The 15,038-nt window shown below is 42.2% G+C and overlaps 1 protein-coding gene across 2 annotated transcripts in view; it reads right to left on the minus strand.

Moving 5' to 3' along the window:
* Positions 1–15,038, minus strand: part of BEND7 (BEN domain containing 7) — a 58,177-nt gene that overhangs the window by 11,008 nt on the left and 32,131 nt on the right. For both annotated transcript variants that reach the window (XM_090041826.1, XM_090041827.1), the window contains exons 6-7: positions 13,277–13,502; positions 9,225–9,344 (exon numbers count right to left, since the gene is read on the minus strand). In XM_090041826.1, coding sequence (XP_089897952.1) covers positions 9,225–9,344; positions 13,277–13,502 — 346 coding nt within the window. The remainder of the gene's footprint in view (positions 1–9,224; positions 9,345–13,276; positions 13,503–15,038) is intronic.

Raw genomic sequence — 15,038 nt, forward strand, 5'->3', positions numbered from 1 at the left:
TATGTACAGCATAATCAGTTGTCATGAAGAGCTTACTCCCTTTGTGCTTTTGAAGTGGTAGTCAGACTGTACCTGCATCCCTACCCTGGCCTTAAACAACAAGCTGCCATTAAAGAATAAGGGCTCACTTCTTCAAGACATGAGAAGGAAAAGAGGGCTTTTTAGTACACAAATTATCCGTGGCACCAGCCCCAAGGTATATCATAGGAAACGAAGTGGAATATTTAGGAGAACAGTTTGGCTATGGAGATGGTGGCAACAGCTAATATCTTGATGAGATTAGCCCTCTTTTGATCCATATGCCAGTGGCTGGTCTCTATCAGATACCTACCCAGATTCATCTTTGTAGCATGGAGAAACCTCAGTGTGGGGAGCTGTTCCTATTCAGAGCAGCAGTAAATTACAATACAGTGGACATGGCTATTGATACTGCTTGAATAGGGGAGTATATGATGCATTTGCTTTCTCTCACCTTCATTTCCCTCTTTCCTGGCCACACAGCAGCTGTGGTCTCAGCTAATGCATTTTGGAGAAGACAGAGTTGGCAATGGGATGTTATGTCCCAGAGCACGCAGCACACGTGGGTTTGTTTTTTTTGTGGCTGTCCTGATTATGTGGCCTGGGACCAATCGCTAAGGCTGAGGACTATCATCATTCTATTTAATTTTAATTATAACATCTGTTTGTAACGTTAACCTCACAGGCCTTCTTCCCTTTGTGACAGCCAACTTGTGAAATTTTGAAAGACTGAACAAGGCCAATAAAAATTTAATGGTAGTGACAGCTTTATTCTCAGATCTAACAAATGAAAACAAAAAAACAAACCCCAAGTCTCAGATCTAAGGCAATAATCTAAAATGAACTGAGAAAAAACCAAAAGTGTAATAAAAATATTTCTAGTTAGGAAGAAATATTGTAGCTGCTACAAAACAAGTGAAATTCTATTTGGATTAGGATAACAACCTTTCAAAACCAACACAGGGGAATGATTTTCTAGATAGCAGGGTTTTTTTAAAAAGGGGGGTTTGTTGATTAGCTTTTCCCATCAGAGGCTGCTCTGTACCTCATTCTAGGAGATGAGCCAAATATGATAAATAAGGTGGCAGCTGGACAGCATCTACGATCTACTGATCATAATATTTAATTTGAAAATGCATACTAGGGTAAGGACTAAAGAAAGCAGCACAAAAAGCAGATCCGCCCAATCCATTTGCTGGAATTTTTGGAAACTGGTACTACTACAGAAGACTGGGGGAATACAGTGGGGTTTACACTTCATTAGACTATCAAATAATATTTTGGAGGATTCACCACAGAGGCTTACTTGTGAACGTAGCCTATCATTGTGTGAACATAGCTGTCTACCCTGGATTGAAAAAGCCAGGAAGGAGGTAGACTCAACAACTCAAGGGGTTACTTGCAGAATCTAGTGTCATATTATATATGTACACACACACACATATAAAAATCAACAGTCCCTTGCAATCAAAGAAGATTGTCTTCCATGGTTGCTTTATCTGTGGGTCTGAAGATCGCCGACAAGGCCAATCTGGGATCAACAGACTTGGCTGCGATGGGCACATGTTTCCATGCAGGGTGGGTGGCTTGGATTCCTGATTTGGTTGGCAAGACGCTGTTTCTGCTGCTCCCGCTCTCCTGCCTCCTGTTGTCCCTGTAAGGTTTCAAAGTACTAAAATCCTTGCAGTGGACTCTTCCTCCATTTGGGGCAGTCCTGGGTGCCAGTCTTCGCCAAGCTGATGTCAATGTTGCATTTTTTAAAGTTGGCCTTGAGGATATCCTTGAAGTGCTTTCTCTGCCCTCCTCTTGAGCATATACCTTGACTAAGCTTGGAGAATAAAAATTGCTTCAGGAGTCTGGAATCAGACATCTGGATAAGCTGGCCGGCCCAGCAAAGTTGATATCAGATGATCAATCATCATCTCAATGCTCATGGTGTTTGCTTGCAAGAGGATGCTAATGTGGGTATGTGTCCTCCCACTGGTTCAAAGGATCTTCTGCAGGCAAAGTCGACGGTACTTCTCCAGAAACTTGGGGTGACTCCTGTACGTTGTCCACATCTCAGCTCTGTACAATGGAGATCCGTACAGTGGGGATCACAACTGCTTGATAAACCATAAGCTTGGTTTAGGATCCGCTGTCATGATTTCAACCACCTATTTCCTCAGGCATCCGAAAGGTGTGCTTGCACTTTTCAGGCAATGTTGGATTTCTTTATCGATGTCAGCCTTCTGCAAGAGGCGGCTTCTGAGGTACAGGAAATACTCAATGTTCTCCAGAATCTCACCATAAGTCTAAATCTGATGAAGATGGGCCCTGCTCATTAAAAGCTTGTTGATGGAAGATGTTGGTCTTCTGGATGTTAAGCATCAGACCCATTTTCTTGTATGCTTCGGTAAAGATGCTGACGATTGCCTGAAGGTCTGCTTTACCCCTTGTGGAGCAGCAATTCAAATCCAATTCAGTAACAACTAAAAAACTCCTTGATGGTCTTTATCTATGCAAGACTTTTAGTTACATTTCTGCACCGACTGATTTTGTTAAATCAATGAAACCCACTACAGTGGAGATGTTTTTATTGGTTTAACCGAGCCTTAAATCAGTTCAGTTTAAGACATTTAACAAACAGGATCCCCAGGCACCCTGGGCTGGATCCATAGAAGGACTTGCATCCTTAAATCCAAACTGCTGTTCATCTAAACCCCTGCTAATGATAAGGAAGCCTACGTTTCAGGCAGTAAATGTAGCTGCACGCAGAGAATGAAAGGTATGAACAAACAGCAGCAGGGTACAAGGGAACTGGGACCTGCTGCTGGTTCACTGCTTCATGGCAACCATCTGTATCCCTGCTCTTACTCCTTTTCACTTTAGTGAAAACCTAGCTGTGGTCATTCATTCCTCAATAAAATAAGACGAGGCAACTAAGATTTAGCTTCAACTTACTGTAAGGCTGGGAGAAGGCACACAGCACAGCTAACACAGTAAGGCTAGAAACACACGTCAACTCATGTTACATTTGCGCTGCCATAAAAATTATGGCAGGACAAATGGTGAGCAAGTAGACATCCCTACCCTTTGCTGTGCCATGTCAGAGGCCACAACAGAAGGTAGTGTAAAATAGTGCCGCTTTGTTCCAGCAGGTGCTTGTTGGCTCCCTGGTGGGAGAGTGTCGGGAACCTGGAGCTGCCTGGTCTCTCCAACCACCCAAGGCAGGTGCTTTAGGAGCTCGAGGGGTCCGACCCTGGGAATTCCTGTGCAGGACTGGGCTCCTCAAGCCCTGGGAACACTGGCCCAGCTTTCTGTGCTTAGAGATGCATCCTGGGGAATCTTGGGTTGCCTCTCTGTAAGCGGAGAAGTCAGGAATCACCACTTACAGAGACCTGCCCTGGGATCTCCAAGGGCACATCTCTGTAGGCAGAGAAAGCCCATGCGTTTCCAAGAATGGAGGCATGGGACCCCATGCCTCCATGCTAGGACCTGCATGGACCCATGCCTCCATGCTAGGACCTGCATGGACCCATGCCTCCATGTTGGGACCCACACCCGGTTTTGTGCCAATCTGCGCTTCACGTGAAAGCACACATCCTGGCAAAGAGGTGCAGAATGGCATAGGACCTTCTCCAGCAAATGCTCTAAGCTAGAGGATATTCTTGTGCAGGAGGGAACACCTTTCATCTCTCTTGTTTAAACTGTTCTGCTTTGTTATGGAATTAATAAGCATTCATTGGACCGCAGAGAGGGGATATTTGGCCTGTTCCTTGCTGAGAAACAGGATGTATCAGCTTGTGCAGAACTTCTTTCTACTGCGGCTAGACTGCTTTGGGTACCTGAGGTAGCCCAGGTACCTTTGCAGTCTGCAGTGCATACTTCTAGTATGGGATGGTAGGGGCACTTCCTTGGGAGACGGATGTGATTTAAAGCCCCTTCCGTAAGTGGAGGGATTTGAAGCCTGGCCTGTAACATCCCACAGATTCTCTAACCAGGAAGTTTTGTTTATACCGCAGGGCTATATGTCTTGGCTAGGATGGACCCAAGCATGCCCTGCCCACCTATGCATACGCCATATCCAGAAGTACGCCAGTCAGGCTACTCCAAGCTCATGTCCAGCAGCCACTCTTAAGCATGCTAGAGACTAAAGGTTTGACAGAAACCTCAGAGCACACCCCGATCAGCTTCTCCAGTGAACTTCTGGGTTTAGAGTGTGCTTAAAGATGGAAGTGGATGTGGGGTGATCAGGTCCATCCTGGCCAGGACATGTCCTCATCCCAACATAGATAATCCCTGAGCTATTGCATGAAAACGAGGAAGGGCACCACCTCCGCCTTCCCATCTTTTGCAAGACCTGACTTAATCGCCTCATTCCTGGAGAGGATTCATAGCTAGGAACAGGAAGGACAAGGTATAAGTCATACCTCACCCCTCTGCATTTTCTACTCATTAACTTGAGAGCCTCGTATTCAGTTTCTGTGGATTCTACTCTTAGGATCCTAACTCTTCCCACACAATGCATGGGAAGCGGCTTTTGTGCTCGACTTAGGGGTGTGGAGTTGATGAGGTGACAGGTTGCCTAACAGGTGCAACCAAGGAGAGCAGTGATACTTATGTCCTTTTGCAGATCTACTCCCTGATATTTAGACCCAATCTACAGAGTTTAAGTACCACTTTAAACCTTTCATCGTAGAGGTATGATTCTATGCCAGTTAAATCATACAAGTCCCTAAGCTGAGCATGGGCTAGTATTTAGTGGTCTATAAAAATTGTGGTTAGACACCAATTTTTGCAAGTTGGTTGTGGCATAAAGAGCAAATTTCACAGAAATTTCATAGATGTGCTCCAGCAGCCACACCCCCGGTGCCGAGGCCTTGGTGGGTTGGAGGGACAAGGGGGCAGCCACCATCTTTTCTGCTGCCTTTTGTGCCATCCTGTCAACTGGTGCCTTCCACTCTGGGCAGGCTGCAAGGCTGGGCTACAGAAGCAGTGAGGACTCTGGATTCCCACTGGGGGGTAGCATTTTATTTTTATTAAGACTTTTTCACTGATTTCATGGACAATCCCGGATTTCACAGTTTCTGTGAGATCTGCAACCCAGAATTTAAGTAGACCCCTAATAAAATTAGAAGGGTGCCTTATGCCAGCTATTACTCATTCTCGTACATTTATACTAGTAGTTACAGTGCTGTATTGTTCTAACTATACCTACTTCTAAGCCATTTGAGTGAAGCCACTACTAAAGAGTGGGTAAAACAAGCTATGTTGATTTAAGAGCGTTTATGCACAAAGTTACATTAATTTACCTACATCAGTTTAAACATATGCCTTTAGTTAAACTGGTTCAAGTAAGTGCTCAGACCAGATCTCAACAGAGGTTCACATGATAATAGATTCTGCCACTATCAGAATCTATTGCCTTTTGTACCCAGTTACAGACAAAAAGCTGCACTGTCCCTTAGGACATCCAACTGGAAGAGACTTCTTGAATCGTCAAGTCCAGTCACCTGCATCTTGAGATGACTCCTCCAGCATGAGGAAGGCTTGTACTAACACCCGTGGCTCCCCTGTACTATTTAAGTTATGAATTTCAGTCTCTATGCCCATCAAGCAGGTGTCAGAAGCATCACTTTCATCATGCTAATTTTATAGAGAATTAGTTTCAAGAACAGAATGCAGCATTTTTAAAGCTGAAAAAATAGTAACATGCCACAGCTTTGCTTCGAGTTCTCTTTTGTAATATATTATGCAAGAAAGATCATTACATAGTTTTGTGGTGACATCATAACTGGTGTGAAGTAAATAATAAGGAACAAAGCAACCAGACACAGGGGAAAAAATCCTGGCATTACTGAAATCAGTGGGAGTTTTGCCACTGTCCTGGAACAGGGCCTGGACTTCCCAGAGAAAACCTAGCCCTCTTCTCAGTTCTCCCTGAATCAACTTTAATGACTTCACCTTTGTTGATTCAGTGGTTCCTCTTGATTTACAATGCCAGGCCTGATCTTCTTGCAATTTTTTATCTTAGAACTAGTATGCGTCAATTTGGGGTGTGTTTTTATATGAACAGTACAGCCTGAAGTATGAACGCAGTTGTATTGGTATGAATGTGCTCTATATCAGGGTGAAGTTACATGTTACACTTAGACCATACTAAATCTGTGGAACGTTAAGTGGTGTTAAAGTTGAATGTGCTGTGAGCAGTCGCATGCTGAGGGTTAATGCTGTTCCTTGCCTGCACAGCTCTGACTTGCCACTAGAGGGTTGGTGAGCAGGGGTGTGGCTAGAAGCAATGCATTGTGGGATGTTGTAGGACTGTAAATTGCTTGTTTTATCCCCATAGAGCAGATTGAAGTTACCCTAATGAGCTAGGTGCCCTGACTTACACCACTTCAGGTGAAGGCTAGCTTCAAGATGCTCAGAGAGCACTTATCACAAGTTAAAAAGCTTTAATCTGCAGATGCTCATATTTTAGGTGCCCCCAGTATGGTCTAAGTGCAACCTGTAAAGTCAACCTCAGTAAAAATGTATTAGTTTGAAACAATATGACAAAGATTTTTTTACTGCAATATCAGTAGCATGAACTATTTAGAAAATGGGACTGTAGAGTCTCTATGTATTTCTTTCCATTGCCCAACCACATGCTGACTGGATGGGTTTACTTCTCTGGAAGGGAAGAGATGCATGCTGTAATTCCTGACATACAACATGCTTGCCCCTTCCCTCCCCCCAGGCCTACCCCCAAATTGGGGATGTATGTTTTAAGTGGGGAAGCTGTTTTCTTCACTGAAAAAGCAGCACATCAGGCAACACTGTGCATGCCATGCAACTGCTAAGATGGCCACCACTTGTCTCCACTCAGCAAATTGAAATAAATTTTGTGTCAACCATGTCATAGCTATAGCTATTGGCTGAGCGGTGTAGCTTGTGTCAAAAGCAGCAAAAGAGCTGCTAGTTGTATCTTGATGATGCCTGTTATGTTAAAACAACGCTTTATTTAAAGGAACTTATATAAAGAACTACTTGCAGTAAATAAGTAACAATATCATTCTGGCCTTTGCAAGGGTCTGGAACTTAACCTTGTGTGACAAAGTAAGTCCTCCTGGGAACAGTGTGTCCAGGATGACTTACTCTATGCAAGTCAACCATGACCCTGGACAATACTTTTCCTTCCTACATTTTGCTTTCTAAAAACAAAGCATGAGTTTCATTTGGGGGCGCGTTATATGTGAGAACATACGGTACCATGCCACGGAAATATGCCTTTCTATTTAGAAGGCATATTATTGCTAAGGCTGAGATGCAGCCTTCTCTAGTTAGATTCTCCAATACTGAGGAAAGTGCAGAAATGGGAGTGGCTGCTGCAAGCCCTTCGGTAGAAGCAAAAGTGTGAAGGCAGCAATATAATTGCAGCTTTATTGTGTGATGTTATTTACCATCTTAGAAGGCATCCAGGAAAGCAACCAAAGAAGGCTGCAAGACTAAGCTAAGTTGTCCTGGGTCAGGAGAGTTCTCTCTCCAAATGGTGTTCTGCAGAGCTCCCAAAAATCTCTGTGTTACTCTCTTGCCCCATGGCATCTCTTCATGTCCTCAAAGCCCAACACCTCATTACCATTCTGGCCAGGACAGCTGCATAGCTTTTCAAAGCCTCTATAAAGGCCAGGATGGAGCTCTGCACTTGGCAATGCTACAACAACCTGACAAGAAACGCTACAAAGATTTGGTATCTTCCCATTCAAGAAAACCCTTGGACAGGCAGAGTTAGCTGGGGTTCTATGGAGCTCCCCTGCCTTTTTTTTTAGACAGGAATTATTTTATGCTACTGAACAATCTATGTGATAGGAAAGGACCTTAACTTTTGAAGAGTGATGTCAATGCCTAAGCCAGTGTTTCTGCCAGCTCTCTGGACTGAGAACACTGGTTTGGTGGTGCTGGCACCATTTGTTTGTTCCCCATGGTCTATCACACACCCTTTAGCCAGACAGGCTTTTGGCCTTTGGAATGCTCTGTGGAATTTGTTGTTTAAATGGCTATGTAATTATTAAAGAATAACTCCAATTTGGCTCAGAAACACTATCTTCTGCATTGCGGGTTTGAACACCTGGGTTCAATGCTTCATTATGGTCCTTGTTGTCTTAACAGCGCACATAATCACAGTAAGGGTCAGGACAGTGAGAAGATTAAAGAACAAACAAGCAAGAGGAGCCAGCTAAGACTGGCAGCTGTAGTGCAACATGATTAAGGGCTCAAGACACCTGTCAGAGTGGTACAAATGATGTACCACCAATAAGAAGGATCAGGGGCTATAAGAAACGAGTGGGAAACACTTTAAGGAGAGTCAAGAAGGGGAGGGGTGACAGAACCCACATAGGCAGAAAGTCCCCAGGAGGAAAGGGAGCATTGTACTTAGAAAGGAGAGTAGCAAGTTTATGAAATCACTGCACACACTTCAGGAGTGGGATATTGTTTTCCAGCCCCTGGAAGTTCTGCCATTCAGTTTATGCACCATTATTTGCAACTGGACTGAGAGCACATGGGTAGAGCGCTGAACCTATATGCCCTGAACAGAGGGATCAGAGTCTAATAGTACATCTTCCCAGTAGTATTTAGCTAAGTAACTGGCACCTAGGCCTGAGCAAACCCACATGTCTGAATCCTCCCTGCTATTTCATTCATTTGTGTGTGTTCCTTGGAAGTCTGGGGACATATCCCAGGGTTCTTTTTTTCCTGCAGTAAACTGGGATACTCTACAATTATCTCCCAATGAATTGTGGGAGAACTTTTGGACACCAGAGGCAATTGTGGGCAGGTACTGGAGGACTGCAGCACCTACCACAAAGTGGGTGGAGGGACCCGAGGGAAATCAGTCCCTGAAGTTTGGCCCAGCTAGGGCTATAGACCAAATACAAAGCAATGCTGAACTCAGGAGAGAAGGTTATATGTGTAAGTGGGGAGGGACTACAGGCAACACTGGAGTTAGCTCTGCAGCGAAGATATCTACCAACACTGTTACCATTCAAAACACAACTGAACACCATTTTTCACATTCCAGCAGAAACATGCCAAAAGCTTAAAGGCCTAGTTCCAGAGATCCTGAGTACTTGCAACTCCAGTTCAAGTAACTGGGAAAAAGGTATACTCAGCATCTTTTATGGATGCTCAAGCTCTGTGACTTCAGTCTTACAGTAACATGAGATTTCTTACATTTTCCTGCTTACCTGAGCCTCTTTTTAATCGCCGTCTTGCCAGTTTAATCTGATCCTGCAGAATCTGTACCCAGTCTCTGGGCCCAGGAAGTTTATCCACATGGTTAGCAGTGCAGTATTTTTCTGTGAAGACTAAAATAAAAAGGTATGATCTTTTAAAAATGTGCCACAAAATTGAGACGAATGGGGGGAAAAAACTGGAAGAGGAAGATTTAAAACTAAGCACCAACGAAAACTAACATTCAAGCGGTCAATTCTATAAAAGCAAGGCCAGACTCTAATCCAAGGTTATTGCTGAAATATCATTTGTGCTGAGATCCTGTACTGAACTGTATTAAAAACCTAGGAGAGAGATGTAGAAATAATGTGTACACCTCATATCATTTGTTCATATACACAGTTATCTTTCTGCATATGAAGTAGTTGTGTTAAGCCTCCAGATGCGGTGGACACTTGTAAATGCCTGCCTCCCATATTTGTACAGTATGTATATAGAACTGAAGGCTTCCTTATGGCCATTCTGTTCTCAGGACCCCATTTGGCAGGCTGCAAGCAAAAAAAAAGTGATGCACAGAAATCCTGATACTGCAGAAGTCTTGAACTCTCTGTTGGCATTTATCATACTGGCAACCAAGATGGCACTGACAGATTCCATAAACACATATGGAAAAACACTGCTTTCAAGTGTCCACGTCAGTTAGGTCCAAATTTAGATTTTGCAAAGTGAGTTTTTATACAGCTTAAACTTAGGAGACATTTACAAAAAAATGCTTTCAGTTCCACTAGGGAAAATAATCCTTGGTGCAGCTCTAACTTTGCTAAGTTGAAGATACAAAGGGAGAGCAACTATAAGACAAAAACAAAACTCCTGTAGTTGATTTTTATGGTTCAAGTGAGCAAAATGCAAAAAGAACTTAAGAAAAAGTATTACTATTATTAATACTGCTGGTGTGGCTAGAGATGTTGGTCAGAACCTGGAACCCTGACATGGTCCTCCGTCCACAGAGGTTACAATACAGAAAGACAAGTAATGCATGAAGTGTATGGGGGGCACACAACATAAGCTACATTATAATGTAGTAATATAAGTTACAGGGACATGGCAGCTGTGTGGCCAAGGCACCTTTCAATATGCCTTTGATAGGCAAGAGTTCCAAGCCTTGATGCAAACTTGTGGCAAAAACTGCCCCCAGCTGATGTAGCTGCAAATGGATATCTGCTCTTTCAGGCTGGGGAGTCAAAGGCAGCTGGAAGTGAACACTGGCCAGATCAGGTCATAGCATGCTGCTGGCTTCGGGAAGTTATGCTTTAACCATGCCAGTATGAAGAGCAATTTAGGCTTGGTTGGACCCTGACTGAGCAATAAATACATGTTAAAAAAATTAATAGAATAAAGGATCAGACAGAGAACATTTTCCCCAAATTTCTTCATTTTTAAATGTTAAATGCTATTAAGCAACATGTGTTTGTTTCTGCAGGACAAAGGCTTTACAGTACAATCTGATCTCCCAGGGCAAAAGGGCCAGTCCAGATGGACTCCCATGAGGTCAGGTCCACTGTTTCAATTGCATGGATTCCAGCCTCTTTGGGGCAGGAACAGCATTTTGTTTTGGGTCTATACATTGTCCAGTATAGCAAGGTCCCAGTCTAGGACTCCTATATCACCACTGTAATACAAATAAAAAGCTGCTGACTCGGGTGATGGCCCTGATGTGAAAGATGACAACGTATTTTGAAACAGAAATTACATGCTTCCGTTCTGCTTGAAAAAAACACAAACAAAAAACCCCAACGATAGTAGGTGGTAACAGTTTCCCTTACTATACCTGCCCTAACTCTGGTACCAATTTTTGACATTTTATAACTGAATTTGTAAACAATATTCTCCAGCCTTTTTGCTGCATGGAAGATTGACATGAACAACAGGGAAAATAACTGCATAGGAGAAATGGAGAAGCTGGCTCTATACCAAATACTACTGAATACACTAAGTAGAAAGAATTTCTCCTGGTCTAATCGCTCTCAGTTATAGGAATCTTACATATTACTTGTTATTATGGTAGCTAAAATATTTTGAGACAGAAGGGCAATTTTCAAAAATCAACAGTGTCTCCTTTAAGTTCTCCTGCTAATTTTGTCAATGAATGTAGCCTTTTCTTTGTTTCTGTATCCATGTCATGGAACAGAACGAAAAGCACCACTGAAGACTATCTGGGAGCTTGGTAGAGGAATGTCTTAATGAAATAATGCAAACAACATGATGTTGTTCTGGTGGAGATTTCATACTGGCTCAGTCATCGCTTGGAATAAATGAAACCACAGTGTCTTACAGCATGGTTCTTCAGAAGGGAAAAAAGTGCTATTGGAGCCAGGCTCAGTAAAGTCCCACAGTGCGTCAGTCCTTGGCATCTTGTTGCATTAGCCTTTAGGAAAGGGCTCCCCTGTCAAGCGTGACAGGGATTATGCTATAAATGTAATAAAGACAATTTGCGTATCATAGCAGTGCCTAGCAGTGCCACCACACAAATGTGTTTGTTGGCATCTCTATGCTAAACCCTATTTTTGAGGAATTTTTAACTCAAGCGTTTCAATTTGCATTGAAAAAACACAGTCATCTTTTGCTTAACCGCTTGGAAACACTTCTCTTTCTATAAAGGGCAAGTTTTTTATTTAAATTGTACTGTCCCACAGTCGTTTCCCTATTGCCTTCTGTTCCCATCACTGCATTCAACTCTCATGTTAAAACGTTCCTACTGTCTGTAGTTTATAACCAGCTCACTATGCAAAGATTTTTGGTCTTCTGTATGCAAGGCACCATGTAAAGATAAATTTGTTATGCATGGCCCTCTGGACCAGAATTCAACACCCTGTATGACAGATCATACATTTATCTAGCAATGGGCCTTTCAGTATTAATAGACTAATCATGGCACTGGGTCAAAAGAGCCAGCATGGTGTGACCAGAGGTACTGGGTCAATTAACATTACATAAGAATTGCTATACCTAATCAGACACTGGTTCCTCTAGTCCCACATTCTGTCTCTGAGAGGGCAGTACCTAATTTTTCAGGGAATAGGCAATTATATAATAATCTTTTTTTGTTCTCTTAACATGTGCAAATAGAAAACAGAAACCTGACTACAATTACCATTAGGGTCAATACCAGGGCTTCCATAAGCAATATAAACCAAGAACCAGACATGAGCCACATATTCATAATGCCCAGGTTAGATTATGGCAATGAATACCATGGAATTAAATTTATAGTCTGAAAAAGCTCTAGCTAGTACAAAACACAGCAGCAATTCAAAGGTCTCTGTCGTGTTGTTTCAAACTCTTCATAGGGGTGGATCATAACTTTCTTTAACAGATATGTTCCACAGGGACTTTAAAATCATAGATCTAGGGGAAGAACTCATAGTGACAGAAATTTCATGGGAGCTAGACCTAGACTATGAAACTCATTCTCACAAGAGGAAGAAAAACAAAGTAGACATAGTCCTCTGAGCTAGATATAAAACTTTACTCTCCACTACGATATTCCCCACTCACCCACGCAACAACTATTCACAGAGCAGATATGACAATTGGACAGGACAAGCTCCTCCTCAGCACCGTATCAATGCATCTCAACCCTGAAAGCCCATATACTGCACTCATGACCCTCTAACTTCTTGAGATAGCATCTTTCAGTGGGGAAATATATTCCTCCTGCTATACTGTTTGCTTAAGGGTGTCCCCTGATCAGACCAGCATTGGTTACACTCTGGTCCTGTTTTCAAGCTTTTCTCCACTTCCTTGTTCATTATGAAGATTTGTTTCTAAATGAGAAACAAAATTCTGATCCCATCACCTCATCTCAGAGGCTGGGGAACTTAAGCATAAATGTATCGTTTCATCTGGCCCTGAGGGGACCAATTAAAAAAAAATCAGGGAAATGAAATAAAAATAAGAACGTACATTTTTACTATCCATTTTAGACAAATTTTAACAAACACAGGCACTGATGATTCAAGTAAGTTCTCAACTACAGGCACATTTAAAATACAACATAGAAATCTACCTTTTATTGCACCCACGATGTTTTGGTCTAATCCTTTTCGATTGTCATTGAGTCCTCTTTTCCTCTTCCCATTGGGTAAAGAGTTAGCCAAAGTCTTGTCGTCAAAAAATGCACAGACCAGCTTTCTGAACAGTAAACTTCCTGAGCGTGTATAGTTTGACAATATAGAGTCCAGCTGAGATTTGGGCATAAAGACATCAAAGCCTTCAGCAAGCTGCACTTCTGGCTACCAAGAGAAGACAGATATTTTAATTAAAATAGTGTTCACATATGTTATTTTATTTTGGACATGTGCTTCCAGTGAGACGTCACTGTCACTTCAATTATCACATCTATGAGTCCCTTCCAGGAGTCACAACAACAACCTGTCCTATTGAAATGAAAGTAAATTGATGAATTAGCGCATTGAAAAGCAAATCAAATAATTATACACATTGTCAGGGCTACCTGCCATTATAGGTACTCAACACCAACTACACTTCTATTCACACAAAAAAATATAACGCAAGGGGAGATAATACTGTGCAATATCTAATTACAGCTGGTGGTGACCGTCCATTTATACAATGCCATTTACATAAAAGGCCAAATGGCCTTTCTAAATGGGGTTTATATATCTCTTCCGCGGTTTTGATTCAATCCTGTGAGCCCAGGAAGTGCAATTTATACCTGAAGAGACAAAACACTCTTGGGGTACCACAGCAGAGATGGACCTCCCCAAGACCAGGAGGGCACATGCAATGGGAAAGATGGTTAAGGTCCATCCAAGGCGCTACAAGACTAGCAGTGAAAAAACAGTCCATGTGACTAAAGGCAGAAGAAACAGACTCAGCAATATTTCTTATATCTAGTGCCTTCTGTCCCCTGCTATCATGCATCCTGAGTGCATCTTGAGAACAAGATGACATTAAATTAGCAGCTTACTTTAGCACAAAGAAACTGGTAAATCATACAGCCAGTGACAGAAAAAAAATGGGGTAGTGGGAATCACTATTCTTTATTTGCGTAAAACCTTTTATCTGGATTTACTTTAAGGACTTTTAGGGCCAAAATTTTCCAAAAGGTGTCCAAAAAAGGCCTCTGTACTGAGATTTTGGGAGGGCACCTGTCCACTACAACTGAGAGCTATACATGAACAAAGTGTACTTGATTCTTGTATATTTTATATCTTGTACGTTTACACCCTCAACAGTGACCTTGGTTTTTAAACTGAAAAATATCCACTTGCAAATAATGGGAGTGCATTTTCAAAGATTCCTGAAGTCCTGGAAGCAAATTCCCTCCTCAGCTTGTAACAACCTGCAACTTCACTGAGGATGAGGGGTCTGTCAGTCTGAGTAGGATTCAACCGTGTAATTTTTCTTCTGTGACTTTCTAAGCAGGAGGCCAACCTGACTCACAGAAAGCAGAATATTTTCTAAGTCACATGCATCATTAGGTAAACATACTGTACAAGACAAGTGAAAGTGGAGATTCCTTTGCAAAACTGGTATCATCATAAAGGTATTAAACTGCATCAAAACATAAGCTTATCTTGACAAGCATTTTCACATGGCGAAACTCTGACTTTTGCCAACATGGTCAAAATTATTCTACTAGACCTTTCAAAGTCATGGTGTAATCCTTTTAATATGCATTAACATTAACTATCCTGATGACTGTCAAAAACTTTTTCAAGTGCAAAAAAGATGGGCATAATTTTACAACAATTTAGTCAGAACAGTGTGTGATTGTCAAGGTGTGACTAACTGATGTGGAGTAG

The sequence above is a fragment of the Crocodylus siamensis genome, chromosome 4, assembly GCF_052110815.1.
Source record: "Crocodylus siamensis isolate JL-2025a chromosome 4, ASM5211081v1, whole genome shotgun sequence".
NCBI classification, from domain to species: Eukaryota; Metazoa; Chordata; order Crocodylia; family Crocodylidae; genus Crocodylus; species Crocodylus siamensis.